Source organism: Haliaeetus albicilla, chromosome 4, assembly GCF_947461875.1.
Source record: "Haliaeetus albicilla chromosome 4, bHalAlb1.1, whole genome shotgun sequence".
NCBI classification, from domain to species: domain Eukaryota; kingdom Metazoa; phylum Chordata; class Aves; order Accipitriformes; family Accipitridae; genus Haliaeetus; species Haliaeetus albicilla.
Window position 1 is genome coordinate 2,621,335 of NC_091486.1, and position 20,368 is coordinate 2,641,702.

Here is a 20,368-nt window from a genome sequence, read left to right on the forward strand (position 1 = left end):
TGAGCTATCAGGCGAAACTCCCCAAATGCCCAGGAGAACTCAAATAAAAATCTAGGCACCCAAATCCAAAATGGGTATCCAGGGAATCACCCCTCTCCTGTCCCACCCCCCTCAGGATGAGGCACCACATAACTATCTCTGCTTCATCTTGTTTGTTTCTGAGTGCCCAGAACCACAGCAGTTAATACAGTATTAAGCAGCTCAGGAGACATACCCCATTGAGATTCAGAAAATTAAGTACCAAAAGCCCTGCCTAACTTGTTCTTCACATACTTAGGCAAGCTTGTTTAGGGAAAAGCAGCATCTTTACCTCAAAATATGTAAGAAGTTTTAAAAAGCCATTGCTACAGGGCTTCATGAAGTGGCTAACTCAAACACCCATCTAATGTGCTAATATTGGCTATTAACACACTCTCTCTCAACTCCCCCCCCCCCCCCCCCCCCGAAAAGATCAAGCATTCCCATTAGGAGAGAATGAAAGCAGCCAAACAGCAGAATCACCCAGATCCCAGGCAAAAAGCAGGCAATAGGTACCTGTTGCAAGTTTTTCTTCATCTACAGAAAGAGATTTATCCTCTACATTATTTACGGGCTTTTCTGCATCTTCAAGCACTGCTATCTCCTCAAACCCTCGAGATTTTACCTGCAGATTTTTTAGGAGAGAACAAGGGATGCATTTTCAGAGAGCGGGGTGGAGGGGTAGATTACATGGTGGGACATGTTTTAACCTCGTAATAAATCAATCATTATTCCCATTAATAATATTGTAAACAAATTATCTGTACCCTGAATTCCCATGTTACTTTGATTTCTAATGGGGGGGAAACATTATTCCTCATGATGGATGTTAGCACTTCAGTAGGCTAAGACTGGCTTTTTGGGTACTAAAATTAAGCTTTACCTGTTGCTCATGATATCCTTTAAGAACTTTTCTAACATTGGAAACTTTTGGAGAGCGGATGGGAAGAGTTTTGATTTCTGATGCTGTCAGGATACTCAGATCACCCACTGTCTTAATGTTCTTTGCTCGAATGAGCTGCCCCAAGCCTCTGGCGCTGCAGCAGGGGAGAAAGAAAAATGGTTTCTTGTGCTAGAATTCATGTCCTTTCTGCCCAGCACAGTGGAGCAGAAAGAAATCTTACATCAATGCTGATTCACATACACATAAGTGAAGGAAAAAACAAAATGCAAATGACATTCTATCTGCAGAAGCACACCTTTTTGCAGTTTATCCATCAGGGAATGGCATTCTAAAGCCCTCCCATAAGTAATATCAGCAGAAGGAAAAGGAGCTGAGTAGACTAGAAAAGATGTCTCTAAGTCATCACATGTTGCATTAGAAAATTTGGATTTGTAGGTTCAGTAAGAATTCAGTTTCTAGTAAAACGTCATCTTCAAAAGCAACAATCCACTTACCATATATTTGATGTAATCTGAGGTAAAATTACATCAACCGGTGCTTTGCAGCCAACTAAGGCAGGATACATGCATTCTGTAGGGCAAGGCAGTGATTCCTTAGCCATTTCCGTGATCTCGAATAATACAGAAAAATTGTTAAATTAACTATCACACAACTGAGTACAGGAAAAAATAGAAGAGATACATGAACCAAAGCACTTCTTACTAAGCACTTCTTTGAGCTCTTAAATTTAGGGTTACGAGATCCTGGGGACAGAAATCCTTTGGTTGGAGTGGTAATATGCTGGATAGAAAAAGAGGAAAAAATATCTCTCAGGATCGTAGGAATTCAGTTAATCATAAGATTGTAGCTACCTAGATCTCAGAGTGCATTTGTCTTCAGAGAGTAACAGAATGAGTCAGGCTAAACCAGTTACAATTATTTTGTACACTTACTGATTCTCTGGTCTTACAATTGTTTGTCTATGAACATACACTAAAAGCAATGTTACCTATGATAAATGAGAAACACGAGTACTTATGACACACACAGAACGTACATAACAGAATTTACCTTAGCCTGAATACTAGACAAAATTTTAAGATTTCGGGAAGATGGTGAAGATGAATGGGATCTAATGACAGGACTTCGCCTATCTATGTCATCTGCCAGTCCTTCTTGATAAATTGGATTCGCAAAAGAGACTCGACGAATCTGTTTTTAGAGAGAAGTAGTTTTTATAGTGTGAACTGAAACCACCACACTCTGGTGAAGTAAGTCTGAAGAGACAAAATAACTCAGTTTGAAATAAAGTCATTAAAGTTTCTGAATGACACAGATCATGTTTCACCCAAGGACAGAAACCGTGGCTTCCTTGTTGCCAAAGGAAACGTTAAATGCATTTTGTAAAAAGCTGCTCAGAATCCAGCGCTAAGACCCTGGCCATGTACACAGTGCTTCTGCAGTAACATCTGCTGCACTGCAACCCAGGCAGCAGATTAGACTTTGGCAGAGTGTTTCGAAAATAAAACTCCCGACCCCAAGCCCCAGTAATGCAAGCCTGTCAGTGCTTGTACATTCCAAAAAGAAATCTGTACGTCTTCAGCGTAAGATCGTTTACAATGAAAAATACAGGCAATAACTCACCGTATTTGGAACGCATTACACTACAGACACTGTTGCATATCCCAGTTATGAACTGAATGATTTGTGAGTATCACATAATGAATCACATCACAATACCTTATTAGCGGGCGACAGGGAATCATCATCTTGATTTCTTTTTATGCCTCTCTTTAAAATACTAGTGGATGGAGAAGCTGAAGGAGACCACATGCAGCGTGCCTGCATACCATTAGGGCTTTCATTAACTAACACTAAAGAATCATCATCTTCTGGCTTTTGAGGTGAATCCACACTGTTATTTGCTACTGCATCTTTGTCTAAGGCCACATGTTCAGGCACTGTAATTTCAGTTTCCACTAATTCCTCCTTCATCTCTTTATCTTGAATAATGCCAGTTTCTCCTACAGCGTTCTCAGCTGCTTCTTTATGATCCTGATTGCCTTCTAGCTCATTCATCTGTTTTTCCTCAGGTTTGCTAACAACAACCAGTGCTTCGGGTGTCTCCTCCAGCTGTCCTTTCTGACTTATTTCTTCCTTTTCTGTAGCTGCTGGTTCTTCACTTTGACTCCCCGCAGCCAGACAGCTGTCACCAGGCTCATCTGAAACACAGGCAGACTGACACTGTTCAGGTCGGTCACTCTGATCAGCAGGTTCTTTTATGTCCACTCTGGACTCGGTAACTTCACCTGCTTTACACTCTGGATTCTCTAGATCCTCCTCCACTGCACCACTATTTCCTTGCAGGTCATCTTCAGATGTTCTCCCTCTTTCCAAGTTAAATGCACTGGGTTCCTTAGGAGGATGCAAAGGAGTGCTCATTGCACAAGGTGCTATGGACAAGCTCTCGTCAAAATTTGAACTACCAGACATCTCTGATGTATTTACAGACAACTGAACTGGGGTGGTTTGGGGCTCACTCAGTTTAAGAGTGGTCTCACTTTTTGAATCAGTGATTGACATTACTTGCCGCTTTGACTTTTTACAACAACCACAGTTCCTTAGTCTTTTCACCCTTTTGCTTCTTTTGTGCTGACACTCGGGTATTTGCGAAGAGGAAAGATCACCACCTGAAGCATTTGCTCCCGGTACAAATTCAGGCAGAACAGCTGAACAACAGTCTTCTGTGTTTGTTTGCTTATTTTCCTCTGCTGCTTTCAAATCTTGGTCAGATACACATGGATTGGTGAATAATTCTATCGATGTATTGCTCTTGTTTTGTTCCACATTTGCATCCAGTGCATCAGGTGAACTCTTTGAGCTGGCAGATTCCACAGCTTTGCTAGGACCTGTAGGAATTACTTGGTTTTCCAGGTCACACGGTTCAGATGTCAATGCAGCATCTGCGCTGGCTTCATGGCTCAGTTCACCTTGATTTGTTTCCAAAAGATTCTTAGTTTCATTTCCTTGGGAAGACACCTCATGGCTATGGCTTCCTGGCTGTCCATCTTTCAATTTACCTTCAAGAGAATCACTTTTATTTTTCACTTTGGCAGATCTTTTCTTCCTTGTGCTTTCTTCCTTGGTCTCAGAGCCATCAGCCTCTGAATTTTCTATGCTGGAAAGCAATCCTTGTGAAGCTCTTCTTGTGTGGTATCGTGGGCATTTAATCATCTTCGGACCTACTGTACTGGAGCCACAGTCTTGACCTTCTGTGTCAGTCTTCGAGCTATCTTCTGACCTCCTAGCACTTCTGTTCACTTCTTCATCAAGGCTCCCTGAAGCAGGAGACTCCTTTGAGCTTGAGTCCTCTGCAGCAGTTCTCTCAGGTAGATTGCTTTCTTTTTTATTTGTATTTTCTGCAGTTTTCCCAGAAACTGCTTTCTGCGTTTGGGATACATCATCTTTAGTCTGTGACACCTTCTTTTGCCCAGATTTTTCATCATCTTTACGTCTGTCTCTCTTTTGGTGGCCATCTTCCTTATCCTGACTACCTGCTGTACTTTCCAGGCTTTCCGACCGTCGTCTTGAAGAACGTCTTAGTATTTTCTGATTAGGAGACACATGTGGAATCTGACTATCATCACCTGTTACCTGGTCAGATGACACAGTCGTCTCTGGGGGCGTATTTTCTTTAGAATCTGTATCTAATGCCTGGACCTTTTCTATTTCTGTTATTGTATCTTCAACTTTTTTAATTTCTAAATCTGTAGAATGGAGAGCTTGGGACTGAGCAAGGAGAACAAATTCCGCGTCTTCTACTGAAGCAGACAGTTCAGGACTATTTTCCATACTGCTGGAAGCAAAAGACTCTCGTGCGCTTTTCTCTTGTTCTGACCTAATGAGCAACTTGGACTGCTTATATCCTTGGTGCTCCATTTTACTCTGCCTGCGAGTTAGCCTTCGTATTGCAGTAAATATTTGTTCAGACTCAGATTTTGAAGGCTTTTTGTCATCTTCTCCAGATTTTTCTGGTTTAGCACTAGTCTTGCATACATTTGTATTTTTCTGTTTACCTGCCACGGAAGCACTTCCAGACATCTCTGATAAACTGTTTAATGCTGAAAGGCTAAAGGGTCTGTTCTCTGAACTACCAAATTTCTCCAAAGTAATAAAAGACTGCCGTCGGCTTGCAGGCTGCGGTGTTCCAGAAATTACGTCACTTGAAGTTGAACTGTTGCTGACATTTGAAGTGTTTTTGTTCCCTCCTAAGGGCTCCTTTGAAGCTGTTTCCACTGTATTTTTTTCTAATCCCTCTCTGACTGACGGCTCCTCCAGAATCATTTCAGCTCTATCCCTTCTTGACTCTCCCTCATTGTTTAATGTTGAGCTCTCCTCTATGTGAGGAAGAGGTGACACTTTTTCACAGGCAGCATTCTGAAGAGGATTATCTGATCTGCAGTTGGCTGAGATTTCATCCGATTTGTTGCATCCTTGACTCTCTGCGTTTTCTTCCTGTTCCAAAAATATGAACAGCAAAGTATTGTAGTTTTGCTATGAATATGATATAAAAAAACCCAGCTCTGCTGGAATAGAAAACAACATATCCACAAGGTTTTTCAAACCACCCCTTCCTTCAAGTTATTTTATTAACTATCCTATGGTAGTTATAAAAGACAAAGATCTTTTTTTTTTTTTTTTTTAAAGCCCTTTAATCTCAAACCACAGAGAACTGCAAAAACATTTTATTTAAGTTTCACCAGAGATACTAACAAACCTACTCCTAAAAGTTTTTATGAAAGATCTGCTGTATTTTACCTACCATCTGTTTGGCACTACAGTTGATCAAGCTAGCTGTTTAACCAACTCCTCTCCAAAACAAAACAGATCTATACCGAGGGTTTACAACTTTTTTTTTTCCTTCCAAAATCTATTATTTAATCCACCTCAAGCCCTTACAGCTTCATCCAAAAGCAGTTCAGAATGTGGAAACACAGCTAAGCTGTTTAAAAGCATGGTCCACTAGAGTAATATAATACAGAAATCAACATTAAGACTTTTAAAAGTGAAAATAGTTCCAGAAAATCATGATGCATACCAAATGCATCTGCTAGGGAAAAAGAGTGTTATGGTAGAGAAGTCAACAGTGTTACAATTGCTAACATGAAGCCAGGCAATTAAACAGTTCTTAAAACAGCAGCACCATAGCAAGTCCCAGTAAGCCTGTGCTACAGCTTTTGGGTATTTTTACCCCAATAAAATAGTCAGTGGTAGCACATACACATGACAGATCCGTAAGTCCCTATAATACCTGTAGCTGGGTAACAAAACTTAAATACATCCACACTAAAACTAATTATATAAATCCTCCCATTTTGAAATTAAGTCAAAATGCTTCATGATTGGCCCTTTCTAGTGTAAATTACATAAAGCAGAACACAGCACAAAGAACACTGCAACGGTATTGGATTCAAATCTGGCAATGAGAATGAAATACAAACCACAAAAGCCATCGGTGTATTCTGTAGTCATGGAGCCTGTGTCAGTATTATTCAGATGTGGAAAAAATAAGAGGAAGCCCAAGAAAAAAAAGATATTCTTAAGAGTCTTACAGGTTAATCAACAGAGGGAAAGGGAATTAGTCCTGCAAGCCAATACACCTGGGGGTACATTTTTGTGCTTGAAGAGTTTCCAAATCAATCTTAAAACCATATCATAGCCAGTAATCTAAGAGTTTTGCCATTAATTACCAGAGCTACTAACAGGAAGAAAACATCACTGGTATGGTTATAATTCTGATATTGTCATTACCATTAGACAATGAGAAATTACCTGAGGCTTGGTTTTAGTATCTTCTTTTGCATCTTCTATTAAAGATGATTTTTCCCTAAAATAGAAGTTACTTAAATTAGAAGTGTTGCAGAAAAGGACACCTTTGATGTATATACGGGCCACTTTTACTTACAAAGGATCTTCCTGGCTTTGAGTATACTGAGAAAATAAGGTAGTGTCTTGTGATGTGTCCAAATTGTTGTACATAGCAGGAATATCAACTCTGAAACACAACCAGAAATGGTAAGTCAGACCCTTTTTTTAGAAAAATAAAAGGATGGGGTAGGGTAATGCATTCATCACAAGAGAGCAGATACTGGTATGACGCGGACTGAACTTCCAAACCCTCAAGACTACTCGAACTGCAACAGGCATGCACGTAGGGGCTGCTGCACAAAAAGCAGGGCAGCATATATGGCCTATCAGGAGAGTGTGTGACCATACGCTCCACTCCCTGTTCTGGGCAGAAAAGACACAAAATTGCAAGTGGCTGCTACAACCTCAGACTCCAGTTGGCACAGCGAACTGCAAAGTGGATGCAGATCATGATTTATCTCCTTATTTCAAGACCGCTATTTTCAGTTGCATTAAATCTTTTTTTATTTCAAACATGCTTTTGGGGGGAAAAAGCTGTGATTGCGATCCCACTCTGCAAAGAATTCATCACCACATGCGAGTTCCTGTCAAGTGCCTTTGTACACAAATTCAGCTTACACTATGTTTTTGCTGTCTGAGTACAGAAAATACTCTAGTATTATTTTCTCACATTAAAGAGGATAATTCTAAAGATTCCCTTGCGATTAAGATGAGTCTTGGGAATACCCTAATTTCTGATATGCTACTGACATAAGACTTCTCTTCAAATTTAGAAGTCTTTCCTTCAGGTCAGGTAAAAAACCCCTTTCATGTCAATGATTGAAGGAAAATAACATCTTCCATTTCACATTGCAAGTGAGAGTCATGAAGTAAAAACGTAAACTCCAAATTACCAAACTCCAAACAGATAACAGAGTATATTTAATCAAAACAGGAAATGCAGATCAGAGAATAATTTGGTTGCTTTAAAACAGTAAAGCAAGGAACTTTGTTAGCTTTAAACCTTGTAAGTTGTATAGAAGAGTAAGACTTGATTACCTCCAGTAGTCTCAAGATACAAGAACTGAAGTTATGTCAATTTGACATAACTTCGATGTAATGACGTTTCACATTAAGTTTAAAACAGAGTAAGTTACAGACCTCTTTGACCTAAGCACTTCTTTTTGATGTTCTGTCAATATTCTTGCTTTTGTTTCTGGAGGAATAAACACGAAATCAACAGATTTCTCCTCTTCCAAAAGTACCTCATTTCTAGTCTTTGAAGATGAAAATTCTAGTTTCAACTACAGAAAGAACACAAAAACCCCCACTTGGATTAGAAAACAAATAGAGGAATTGAAAATGTTTCCATAGTTTTCAGGTACAACCATCCTAAATGAAACCGTTCTCAAATAACCGCAGTTCTTTCAGGATATTAATTGGCACAAATCCCTCAGTAGGTGCTGATTTTCTTCATGAGTGATTTTTTCCCCCAACACTACCACCTAGGAAAGAGTCTGCAACCCCTCCTCCGTGCCCTGAAGTGAGCTTCTGCACTTCCTTCGGTGTTGTGAAGTTCAAAGGCTGTAATGGGTGAAAGTGCCTCAAAACTCATGAGGGTTGCCATTTACTGCCGTTTACTAAATCAGCGATTCCTTAAGAATACAACACCCTTTTCTCCCTAGTGCAAGTGACAGACTGGAGCAGGCAGCACAGGTCTCCCAAAACCAAGATCCACCTCAACACCTGAATCTGTCACAACCTGCAGCCAGACCGAGGTGTGCATTTTGTACCTGGTTGCCACTCCTCCCATCCATAAGCAGACCTCCATGATCCCTCCTTAAAACTCAGCCACCTGTAAACTTAGCAGGGAAATTTAACAGGAAAATTTAATTAAAGTGTGCTATACAGCCTCAGTTTGAAAGAAAAATACTTCAGCATCACAAAATTTATTAATTTTTACCGAGAACTTGCAGCCCGTACCAGACATTCTGCTGCAAAATATAATGGATTTGATTCCGTCACACCTATATGTAAACACCTTACCTTTGCAGGTGTTACTTGCACCTTACTGGACTGGTCTTTTACTTCATTTTTTAGTTCACTCGTCTGTGCCAACATAGAGTCTCGTTTCTGACCCAACTTTACTTCCATTCCACTTATCTTTGCATCCAGCTGCGAATTTTCCACCTATTCAAATAAAAATACACTGAATGCATTGTATGAAGAAACTCCAAGCTCACAAACCCATCCTGAGATGTATTAATTTCTACAACTAAACTGTCCCACACTCCCATTTTCCTCTAAATTACGTAGAGGACAACTTAAAAAATTAATTATTTCAAACAAACTAATAGAACCCCAAATTTAAAATGCATAAACTGTTAAGAACCAGCTCAGTCTTTTGACAGTGCTTAGCCAGCATAGTTTATCATTCTAAACACGAAGCAAGTGCAGGCTAATCACAGCAGAAATCAAAACTGACCTTGCCGCTACCTTCTGAACAGTTGCCATGAAGTTACACACAATGAGGCACCCACCGGGGTCAACAAAATACTCACCACATCAGAGAAGGGGCCGCTGCAGTCTTCAGCTACCTCGATGCTTTCAAAACCAGGCAGCAAGAGTGGAATTTTCTTTTTGGCTTGGCTTAACACAGATCTGCTCAACAAAAAAAGATTTTTAAACTTATGGCAGGGGGCGGGAAGGCACACAAGACCAACAGATATTCCGGCTTGCATAAAAAGCAGAATATAAATGGTAACCAGAACAATACCAATTCATTTGTACTTAACCCAAGATCTCTTCCTTCAAAAAAAAAAAAAAAAAAAAGAAAAAAGGTATATAAAAAAAGTATCTTACTTTAACTCTTCAGAATATGTTAGTGACATAGTCTTAGCAAATGTTGTATTCCAGAAGTGGGCACACTGGTTGCGGATTTGTTTGCTCTTATGCTGAAACATTACACAGAGCAATGGCGAAAGCTGCTCTAGCAGTTCACTATTGTAAGAGCCAGTGCAGTGAGACTGCAAACACAGGATAATCTCGGCCAGTAGTTTTTCAAGCTGAGGGAGAGAAGAAACAATAAGTTTTTTTATTTAATTCAAATATTGCACATAGTCACTATTTAAAAGCTTAAAACATTATTCAAAACATTATTATCCCATAGAATAGTATGGCCTGAATAAACAAGTTTAAACGCCACACCACATGAAAAGTCTAATAGCTAAGCTTAGTGGTCCTCCCCTCAGCTACCTTTTTAGTAAAAAATAAGTAAGTTTAAAAATTAAATCTCTACCTTCATTACATTTTTCAATTTATTTTATTTTTTTTTAGAATACAGGTTGAATGGCAAAACTCTAGTGTCACACATTTTCCCAAACCCAAGCTATTTCTCTAGCAAATTTACCTTGTTGTTAAGATTACTGTATACTTTAGATACATCAGCAAGCCTGCCAAAACAAACAAAAAAGTTATATTTTGCTGTCTCATTTATCCCAAGCATAAGAATTAAACACATAATGCACTCAAGCACTGCACACTAGTTTTAGTATACAACTTGATGAAATAATGTTGTGAAACTAGCCTCCCACTGGGCAATTAAAAAATTTCCTGATATAAATAGTTTCAAGTAAGCCTATCCTTTATCCCCCACTGATACTTATATGCTAACTTTTAAGAGAAACTAATGGAAAGATGGGTAGTAATTAGTACAAACTTACAGTTTTCTTATGAAGTAACTTCTAACTGCCTTCTTTATGTTACTCTTAACCCTCTCCCCAAACAGATTTCCCAGGCCCCATAAATATCTGCATTAAAAAGCTGAAGTACCACCTAAACTCAGCAACTTCCTGTAAATAAATTCCTAGGTACACCACCCTGAAAAATGTGAGAAAACTACATTTAGTAATTCATTTTATAAGCCTGTGACCTCCAACCTGAAGAGGTTCCGGAACTTGTATTTGCTTGCACATGCCTTCCTTCAAAAACATATATCCAACACTCACTTCTGCCTTTTAATGACTAATTCTAAGACAATGCTCAAACAAAGGCAGATAAGATGGGAGATGGAGAGAGGTGGTGTTCAGCTCAACCTTACAAAGAACAAGCAGCCTCTTGCCTCCGAGACAGGGACTCCTGGTGAATTTTAGGTTAGTGGTAGCAGTCCTGCTTCAAGTTTCAGGCTGACTGGCAGCATCCTATCCTGTCCTGTCCTCCCAAAACACTCAAAGCTGTACTCCATTTCTTTTCCTTATCCTGAGCAAAGTGTACATCTCTTGCATCATCAGCAAGTCAGAGACAAGCCTCTGCCAGCCCCCTCCCACCAAGCCCCCAATAATTCCATCACGTCCTGGGAAGAGAAGCCTACAATTAAAAAAAGCAAAGCCATATGAAAAAAAAGAAAAAAGTACATAGCAACAAGCAAGTATTTCTCAGTACTTCCCTGTGCTTAAAAACCTGCAGGATTTTAGTGCACATCAACTAATTATGACTTCTCTATTTCATACAAAACATTACGCAGTTCCTGCCCACTAGAAAACAAATTATGTTAATAACTACCTTCACCACAGTGAAAATAAACAGCACATGGAAACCAAACACTTTAGCCTTGCAGAAATGACAACACATTCACTCTAGAGACAGGACAATTTTAAACGCCAAGCTTTCAGAAGTCCTGTAGGTCTCCTTTCACATAAAACCAAACCTACCTAGTTGTATTTCCAAAGAAAAGCACTACAATGCGGACTGCTACTCGCACGTGCGTGTTTTTGCATCCCACTGAAAGCGACAGGAGGGCAGGGCTGCGCCATGGGCTCTAGGGTGACACACGTGCCGGTCAGGCTGTTCCTGGCAGCCGCCTCCGCTCAGGTACACCACGCGCTCGGTCCCAGCACCCATTTTGTGCAGCAGTTGTAGAAAACAGCAAGTTCTCAGCCACTACTGTAGAGACCCATCCTTTCTGCAGTGTTTGGGTGCGCTACTAAAATAGTACCTACTAGCTGGGCTGAATCGAGTAAAATACACAGTGTTCTCAAAGGCGAGAGACTTGGCAGGAGCTGAAAATTCTTGACATATTAGTGCCAAAGCTCTGAAAAACCCTGAGCTATATTCAAATACACTGCTTGCTACAGACCATGCAAAATTTCACCAATGTGCAGCAATACAATGAATCCAGTTTTCCAACCGTTCTTAAAAATACTCACTTTGTTTTTTCATAAAACACTGCCAGGGGTTTTGAAAAAATTGCAAACATAGTCCCAATCACTGAAGGCAATGAAACGTGGCTGATGATGTTGTGAAGAACAGCAATAATTGAAGGACCGACAGAGACCAATGTTTCAGAACAGGTTTCTTTGGAACTGAACACATGGAAAGAGTTTAGTAACATCACCAGGAGTTTAAATAGAGAGGCAAGCTTTCCAAGGGGTTCCTTTTTCTTCTTAGACCAATCTGTAGGTGTCTGTGGAGCTAACATTAAAAAAAAAAAAAAAAATTTTTCCTATCTAACCAAGATGCATTACAACAAAACACATCTGAACTTTTTTGTATACATGAGAAACAGAACTTTAATTCCCAAACTGCATCTACATACAAATAGTTTAAAACCAGACCTAATAGAAGACATAATTTTTTTAATATATAATTTTATCATACCACTACAGATATGACTCCTATTCCTCTTATTTATATTTATGGTTCGTAAGACAAATGACTATGCTTTTAAGTATCTTTAATGCTTGCTTGCAAAGAGCCAGCAGCCACTCTACACATGCTTGCTGATATGCATGAATTCTAGAACAGGCGAGGAGGAGGGAAGGGAAATATCAAGTTTAATTTGTTTGTTTGTTTGTAAGTGAAGTCTCCATCATGGTTTTCCTCATCAACTTTTCTAACTGAAGCTTTTCCTTCTTTCAGCAGTCCAACACAATGTCTTACTACTTTAACAAATTCATATGGGGCAGAGAAATTATAATCACTTCAAGTTTTATATTGAATGAGGCTATTCTGTAAATTATTTCTTCAGCTTCAGTAGTAGGAAACAAAACAAAGAACATTTTTACATACAATGACCTTTTGTCTTCTGTTAAACCTATTCTTGACTGTTTTACACAAAGCAGCTTCAGGAGCAGTAGCCTTGCGAATGTTAAGAGTTTATCATCATTTTAGGCAAGTATTATATAATTAGGCTATGGATTATGACCAAGCATTACTGCTTCAGATTATGTTTGAACAAAGCAAAAGCAGCAGATTTCACATGCAAAAATGAAATCACAGCCAACATATCAAATACAACTTCAGAAGCCAGCAGTGTTTTACAGTGAAATAAAATGAAAAATAAAGTGGCCTCAACGTTTACATCAATTTCAGATGTATTTTGCCAGGCTATACAGTAACTACTGAACTGCTCAACAAATAGAAGAGATCTGATACTCAAATATGCACACTGGATATTTTTAGTTTTGTTTTTTTTTTTTTTTTAAATGATTTTTTTTTTTGGACAATCCCTTCAGTGCTTAGATAGTATGTGTAGCATATACAGACCATTGATATCCTACAGTCATCACTTCTGCATCTACAACAACTCTAATTTTCAACCAACCCTGGGAGAAAGACACAGAAAACCCCAATATTGAAGTATTGTCTTACATCTATTTTTTGGCTGATATTTAGTACCATATGGTGCAAAGTTGATGCAGTCAACCATAACTGACATAATATGGGTGAGACCATCCATCATTGAAAACATCTGAGGAGGAAACAGAAGTCATGAGCAAAGCCCAAAAGAGCAACAGTGACAAAAAAAAACGTGTTGGCCATTCAGGACAGCAATGCAAACAGCTTTTAAATTTAAAAGTGGATCAAATTTGCCTGCATTATCAGCTAAGACTCTGGTAAGATTACATTTTAACACACACATAGATTTACAAAAGTTGAAGATTGAGTCTTCCCATTCTGTGCAAATAAGACATAAACATATATACCATCTAAAGAAGCAAAACAGTAACAGGCAGCTGTAAGGTGTTAGCTTTAGGAAGATGCATCAAAGTATTAAGGTTCAAGGTACTAGCTGCCTAGCAAAACATGTCACCAAATGTCAGTGTGTGCTTAAGTTCACAAAGCCTGACTTTCAGAAAAGCCACTGTAGGCATAACAATAAGGCTGTCATTAACATTCGGGAAGCATGATTGATTTCTAGTACATACAAAAAGATGGGTCAAGGTGGTTGGGTTCCCCCCCCCGCCCCCAATCCATCACAAATTCTTCTAAATAAAACAAAATTTGCTTTTAAAAGGAACATTGATATTGTGGGCCAAAACCAGTTTAGTTTCAATCTAACTTACATACTGAAACTCTAAATTGTTTAAGTTTGGTTAATAATTGCTTGCTTGCTTAATAATTGCTTGCTTAATAATTATTAATTTTTGAAAATTGAAGTTTATCATCAGGATACAGCAGCATCCAAAGTAAGTTCTAATGATGTAATCCTCCAAATTCCATATTTTCAAATTCCATTTTTCTTTCTCATCTGTTTCTTATTTGTTACTTTCATGGTATTTTTTCAAAAGACAGTCAACTTTGAAGCATGAATGATTTTATGTTCCAAAGCTAATGTTCCCTGACATCTACAGACACTCTATCTCCCCATGTGATGTGGGCTTGCAAACATGCAAGACAGATAATAGAAAGGCTTCCTCTTTCAAAAGCTTTCTCTTTTATAAAGCTTTACAAGTAAAGACTTTAAATTTTAGTGTACAAGGTTGACAGTATCAGGAATATAGCAAGTTATGCCCTCTGAAAGCTACAGTGCTCCCCTACCATCCTTCCTAAATAGAACGCCTGTTTTTGTGGTATTTGTGAATTCAACCTGAACTTGCTTTATATATACACACACATTTCAACCTGACAAATCATATTTACCGTGATGATGACATTCACTAAACCATTATTACTTAGAAGAAAAATCCGAAGACTGCTTAACTGCTATTTTAATATTTAAGCTTGATAATTATTTCTACTCTCTTCTTTCAATCAATTTCTAGATCAACTCCAACTTCCGTTAGTAAAAAGAATTTTGTTACAGCTTTATCTAAGTCTCACCCAAAACATTTTAAGTTACAGAAAGTACTACATCAGAGTTTACAATAGGTTCTTATATCTAATTTAAAATATATCTGCTAAAAGTATTTATATAGTTCAGTATCACTGGTTTATACTCACTACTGGAGCTTCACCTTCTAGCCCAGATATTATTTTGGCACAAAGTTCTTCACAGCATAGGTTTTCTTCTGCTGTTGCAACTAAAGCAGCACAGCGAGCAAATGCTCTATACAGGTCTGACCAAGTGCGCAACAAGGATTTCATAGTTGGCTTTAACAACAGAAAGAAAAAGTTTATAAATATCAACATCTGTGCATAGAGATAAAAACTTGCTTTAAGTTTTCTGTCAAAACCTATGTAACTCAAGAAATCCAACCCTGGAGCAGTGGTCCAATGTATATACATATTGGGAACAACCTCTACTCTGAAATTATCAGATAGTACTTCACAGTTTTTATAAAACCCGCATTGTGTCTAAGCAACATTATGCATTCACCATTACCTGTGGAAATTCCTGAAAGGGGAAGATATGCAATACAGGTAGCAACAATGCACTATAAACAGCATTGAAGTTGTGTTCCAGTGCATCACCCTGATTTACTTCATTAGTCTGCAATGAGAAAACAATCTTCTGATTAATGAAGCTGCAAAATTTAGATGACAAATAAGGCTGTTGTAAATACATTTACTTTATACATAAGACCTGTGCAAGGTAAATTGCCAGTGGCATTTTGAAATTAGCTATTATCAGTTCTTTCAAGAGTTCAAGCTGATCCCACTATCCCACTATTCAAAGAGATAAAAAGCACTGTTTCTAAATTCCAGAATAACTTAATTCCAAGAATAAAACCAATCAGTTAGAAAACGCCTTACGTATTTTTTACTTCTTTCAGTTGCAATAAGCGATGACAGCGACCTACTTAAAGCACCTAAAACTTTCTTCATAAATTCTAAGATTTTTAGGTCTAATGACTACATGAGGATCAGTTCAACAACCCCTACATTACAGTCAATATACTTCATCTAAGTAATCTGCAGAACCTGTTGAATATTACAGTATATATGCCTTTCATTAGGGCTTCCAACCAAAAAGTCTGACTTTAGTAAGAGCCACTGTTGTAATTACATCCTAAACATCACAACTCGGTATTGGCTATATTTTCACATAAAGCAAAGAAGCCTCTTAGCATTTAAAAGTTAAGAGGTCCTGGAGGGCAGATTTCCATCCTTTGTAGCAGCAAGAATATGCTGCTTGTGTGAAGTGAAGGCTTGAAGCACATCTATGAACTTGTTTATAATCTTAAAAAAAGAGGAACATTCTCAACACTATATTGGACACTGCACTTAAGAGTGATCACTCTTATTGACTGGAATCACTTTAAACCACACTCTGGATCACTACTCCACTACTGCCCTTCATCCTACCTCACTGCAAACATTCATACTCCAGTTAGGGGCTTTTTAAAAAAATGCTGCACACATTCCAGTTTCACAAATACTACCAGGGCTTATTTAATTTTACTGACACTTCCAGACATGCAATTCCTAAAAATACATAAAATATCAGCACAAAGTTTTCCTGCGATTTTTTTTTTTGGGGGGGGGGGCAAGGCCAGGGAGATGGGGAAGAGAACAAAAAGCCACTATACCCGATTAATCCATTCGGTTAGCGGATTAACAACAATACTCCACATTCTCCAAAGATGCTCTTTATTTTCCACTTGCTTTGCACTCTGATTAATAATGCAGATCACAGATTCACTGAAAGCCAGTGGAGATGTAGGCCCAGACAAAACATAACCCACAAGCGTTTCCAGAATTACAAAGAATCTAGGGAAGAAAGTTAAGTAGGTAAGATACTTTTTTCAGCTGAAGTTAGGAAAAACTTCTGTGAAGTCTTCTATGGGAAGGTCATTATAAACAAACACCACCACATACCTCTCATCTGTTACACAGCATTCCAAGAGGTTATTACGGAAAGGCAGCTGAATTAAGAACAAAGCTGGTGTTCCCTTGTAAGAGAAATTCAAGAGGTCAAAACAACATATACATTGATCAAATGAAATGGTTGCCTCATGTGATCTATATCCTACATTTAACTCTAAGAAATCTGCAATTATTAAAAGTTGTCAAAAATTGTCAATTCTAACACTTAAAAGTGACAGGGAAAGCGGGAAATCTAAGCTTCTGCTAGATCATGGTGCTTCAGCAGAATAACAATTATACTATAGTTGAAGCAAAACACTCTTCTGTTTAAAAGGTTGCAAGTTTTATAGTACTTAGTCACCACTGCCTTGAAATGATGTGCAACACAGTAAGGTAGGTATACATAACAAAATCAATGCATATTGTGATACCTGGAACAAGATGGAGCAACATGCGATTTGCTTATTTCAAGGTTTCAGCACGACATCTTTTGGACAACCTCTGTTAAAATCTATCACAAGTGTTTCAGGTTTGCTAATGCTAAAGTGTTTAACAAAATGCATTGAATACCTGCCAATTAAAACTTCAATCACCCTAATAAAGTTCTGACTCTTGTACCTAAGTCAGGAAAAGCCTCCAAATGTAAATAAAACAGTCGGGGGGGGGGGGGAAGCTGGGAGGAATTTTGAGAGTTGAGCTCTTAAGCCAGTTCTGGTAGACAAAGTTTTATACTGCTCACTTGACTTGAAGCATTTGCTTACTCTTGTTACACTTAGGTCATCTCTCACAGATACTTGTCTGCTTTTAAAAGCTTCCAAATGAATTCCATGCATTCCTTGGCTAACAAGGTAAAGGTTTAGCTACTTTCCTAGGCTAAAAAGCTCTATCTCCACTACTGCAAAATAAACAAGTTGCCTTCTATCTACTGGTGGATGTAGAAGAGCTAATCATCATCCAGTTTTAAAAGTCTCTAAACCTTTTGAACTTTTAATAAATCTAACTGGTAGCATGCTCAGTCTGCTCCACTCCAAACAAAAAACACACACACAAAAAAACCCCAAACCACCAAAAAAGGTGTCATTTCAGCCTTTTCTCACAGGTTATTTTTTGTGGTTATTTTCTAGACTGCTATCATCTGTTTCTCCCTTCCAGTGCAGTACACAGAACACAGTACAGCACTCCAGTCAGGGCTTATTAGGACCACTGCAGAACAGAGTAGTTCTCACTACTAACAAATATCACTGCTTTTTCTGCCCTAGACTACAGCCAGTAAGTTCAGGCTTTAGTTCACTCTGAAATTTTCTGAAATAATGCTGTCTAGCATGACATTCTCTGCTTTGCTCCTATGCATTCAATTTTTCCTGCGTAACGCTTTCTACCTTTAAGTACTTCACTCTATTGACTTCAGAACAGTTCCGCAAAACATCAGTTTTCAGTAAATAAGTAGTACTACACAGTTTGACTATGCAGTCTCCTTGCAAAGTATCTACAAGCTGTATTTTGAATCATGACCTCAACATGAGAAATCCTCTTTCATTATTACAGTACTTTCAGCGTACCACTTTAAATTACTCATCAGAAGTGAGGGCTGGAAACGAAGTCTGCATTCTGCAACACGAAATAATACCATTTCCTGGATCTTGCAACTTACAAAGCTTGGCACGTTTGTGCAGATACCTTTCAGCATGAAGACAAAGTCTGGAATGAAGTCAGACTTACATTTAAAAGGTCCATATCAGCAACCTGATAAGCTGGTGATCCCAATATTTTTGGAGGCAATTCCTTAACAGTAATATCAATGAGGGACTAAGTAGGAGAAAAGAAGAAAAGGTATGTAAATATTTTTTTTCCCCAAGGGCTAGAATATTTTAAGTCACACCACAAATAAAAGCAAAATTGTAACAATTGCTTCCCTTTAGTAAAATGACAAAAAATCCATCATGAAATTAACTGTCCTTTGAAGCAGAAGGTTCTGGTAGGGGAACCATGCACCCAATTCTGTGAACATTGCTGATAAACATGAAAAATACTTTTAAAGAAAGAAACCCTTAAGCAACACTATGCCATCTGATGAGAATTGCATAACTTACAGTTTACACCAAAAAGTTGTCTCTCTTAAAGAGACCATTCTGGTAAGTTGGATGCAAAAGGCTGCTACTAATCCAAATCTAGACCATCAAAAAGAAACAAGATTTAAAAACCAGACAAACCCACCCAACTTACCAGTATTTTCTGCACAGGAAGACAATTTGATCTAACAGTGTTTTTTAAGGCCTGTAGTAACATAGTAAGTACTTCTGACCCTTGCTTTTCTTTCTTATTTCCTAGAATAAAGCATATTTACAGTTAGAGCGGAAAAAAGTAATGGTCACTCCAACTATCATTTAGAAGTTTACATTCAAGTACTGTAATGTACTGCAAGATCAAAAAAATTCTGTGCATATTTAAACCTACACCAAATACTTAATAGATTCAGATACCAAGTCTCTGCTCTGAAGAATACCGTAACTGAAACTTCAACATTTAAATAAAAAAACCCCTAAGTTTTATTAGTAAAGTGGAAACACCTTTGTATCGTTAACAACCTTAACTTTGACACACTAAAATAACAGTTGTGAAATTTTCCATTCATCCAAGCAATGCACTTCATCATTTCTCTTAACTTTTCAGTTAGATCTTTCAATATAAGAGATTTCATTATTAAGAATATTCTGGACTTTCAAAGCCTTTACAGAGTAATGAACACTTTTTTAAAACAGGAAACAATTTACTTCCATACATCAGTAAAGACACTATAGAAAAAAAAGGTAGCTGTAGTCACATAACAAAGACTTTACACTAATTTGAGTAACACAGTGAATGTCTCAACTTCTCAATACCAAAGGCTTGGGGTGGGGTTACTTTTTTTGGAAATGGTAAGATTTCTTCAGCAAGAACTGCAGTTAAAGTACTTTAATGTCTTTCTTACCACTACATGCAGTACACCTGCAGCCATATGCTACTGTGACTTCCCTAATAAGCCTTACTGGATCAGATCAGTATGATTTTGTATTTGTCACACAAAGATGCAGGCATCATGAAAAATATCAGTTGTTGCTTCAAAAAGAACTACTGATGATGCCTAAAACCAAGCTTTACCAGCAATGAAGCAAATACTACTTAAGGTCTAGTCTTAAAAAAACCTCTAACTGGTCAGCAATGACAAATTAAAAAAAAAAATACACTTTTTACCTGATTCAATAGCTGTTTTTACATATCCATTTATGTCCTTCCATATAACATTCAGCATACAATCTACAAAGTAGCACAATATTTTTATTCAGTTTGTAATAAAAATATTAAACAAAATTGCAGTTAAAATACAAACTGTGTTAAACAGACTTTGACGAAAGCCAAAACTGACTAAGCTTTCAAACCAAGTCAGACCAGTTCTATTTAATGTAACACTGGACTATTACAGAAAGTGGTTATTTCTTCTTATGCTTCCCTCACCCACTTAGTTTTCCAGAAAAGAAATCATATTTCACCACTAAA

At 38.0% G+C, this 20,368-nt stretch overlaps 1 protein-coding gene across 3 annotated transcripts in view; it reads right to left on the bottom strand.

Moving 5' to 3' along the window:
• Nucleotides 1-20,368, bottom strand: part of RIF1 (replication timing regulatory factor 1) — a 37,008-nt gene that overhangs the window by 1,629 nt on the left and 15,011 nt on the right. For 2 of the 3 annotated variants that reach the window (XM_069780704.1, XM_069780706.1), the window contains exons 13-34: nt 20,066-20,128; nt 19,058-19,158; nt 18,554-18,640; nt 16,847-16,920; nt 16,558-16,738; nt 15,411-15,518; nt 15,029-15,178; nt 13,457-13,556; nt 12,013-12,277; nt 10,218-10,260; nt 9,671-9,873; nt 9,370-9,469; nt 8,855-8,998; nt 7,970-8,112; nt 6,867-6,956; nt 6,734-6,788; nt 2,642-5,416; nt 1,973-2,113; nt 1,625-1,702; nt 1,417-1,532; nt 902-1,055; nt 535-643 (exon numbers count right to left, since the gene is read on the bottom strand). In XM_069780704.1, the coding sequence (XP_069636805.1) occupies nt 535-643; nt 902-1,055; nt 1,417-1,532; nt 1,625-1,702; nt 1,973-2,113; nt 2,642-5,416; nt 6,734-6,788; nt 6,867-6,956; nt 7,970-8,112; nt 8,855-8,998; nt 9,370-9,469; nt 9,671-9,873; nt 10,218-10,260; nt 12,013-12,277; nt 13,457-13,556; nt 15,029-15,178; nt 15,411-15,518; nt 16,558-16,738; nt 16,847-16,920; nt 18,554-18,640; nt 19,058-19,158; nt 20,066-20,128 (5,280 nt within the window). The remainder of the gene's footprint in view (nt 1-534; nt 644-901; nt 1,056-1,416; nt 1,533-1,624; nt 1,703-1,972; nt 2,114-2,641; nt 5,417-6,733; nt 6,789-6,866; nt 6,957-7,969; nt 8,113-8,854; nt 8,999-9,369; nt 9,470-9,670; nt 9,874-10,217; nt 10,261-12,012; nt 12,278-13,456; nt 13,557-15,028; nt 15,179-15,410; nt 15,519-16,557; nt 16,739-16,846; nt 16,921-18,553; nt 18,641-19,057; nt 19,159-20,065; nt 20,129-20,368) is intronic. The other variant, XM_069780705.1, reaches the window with a different exon arrangement.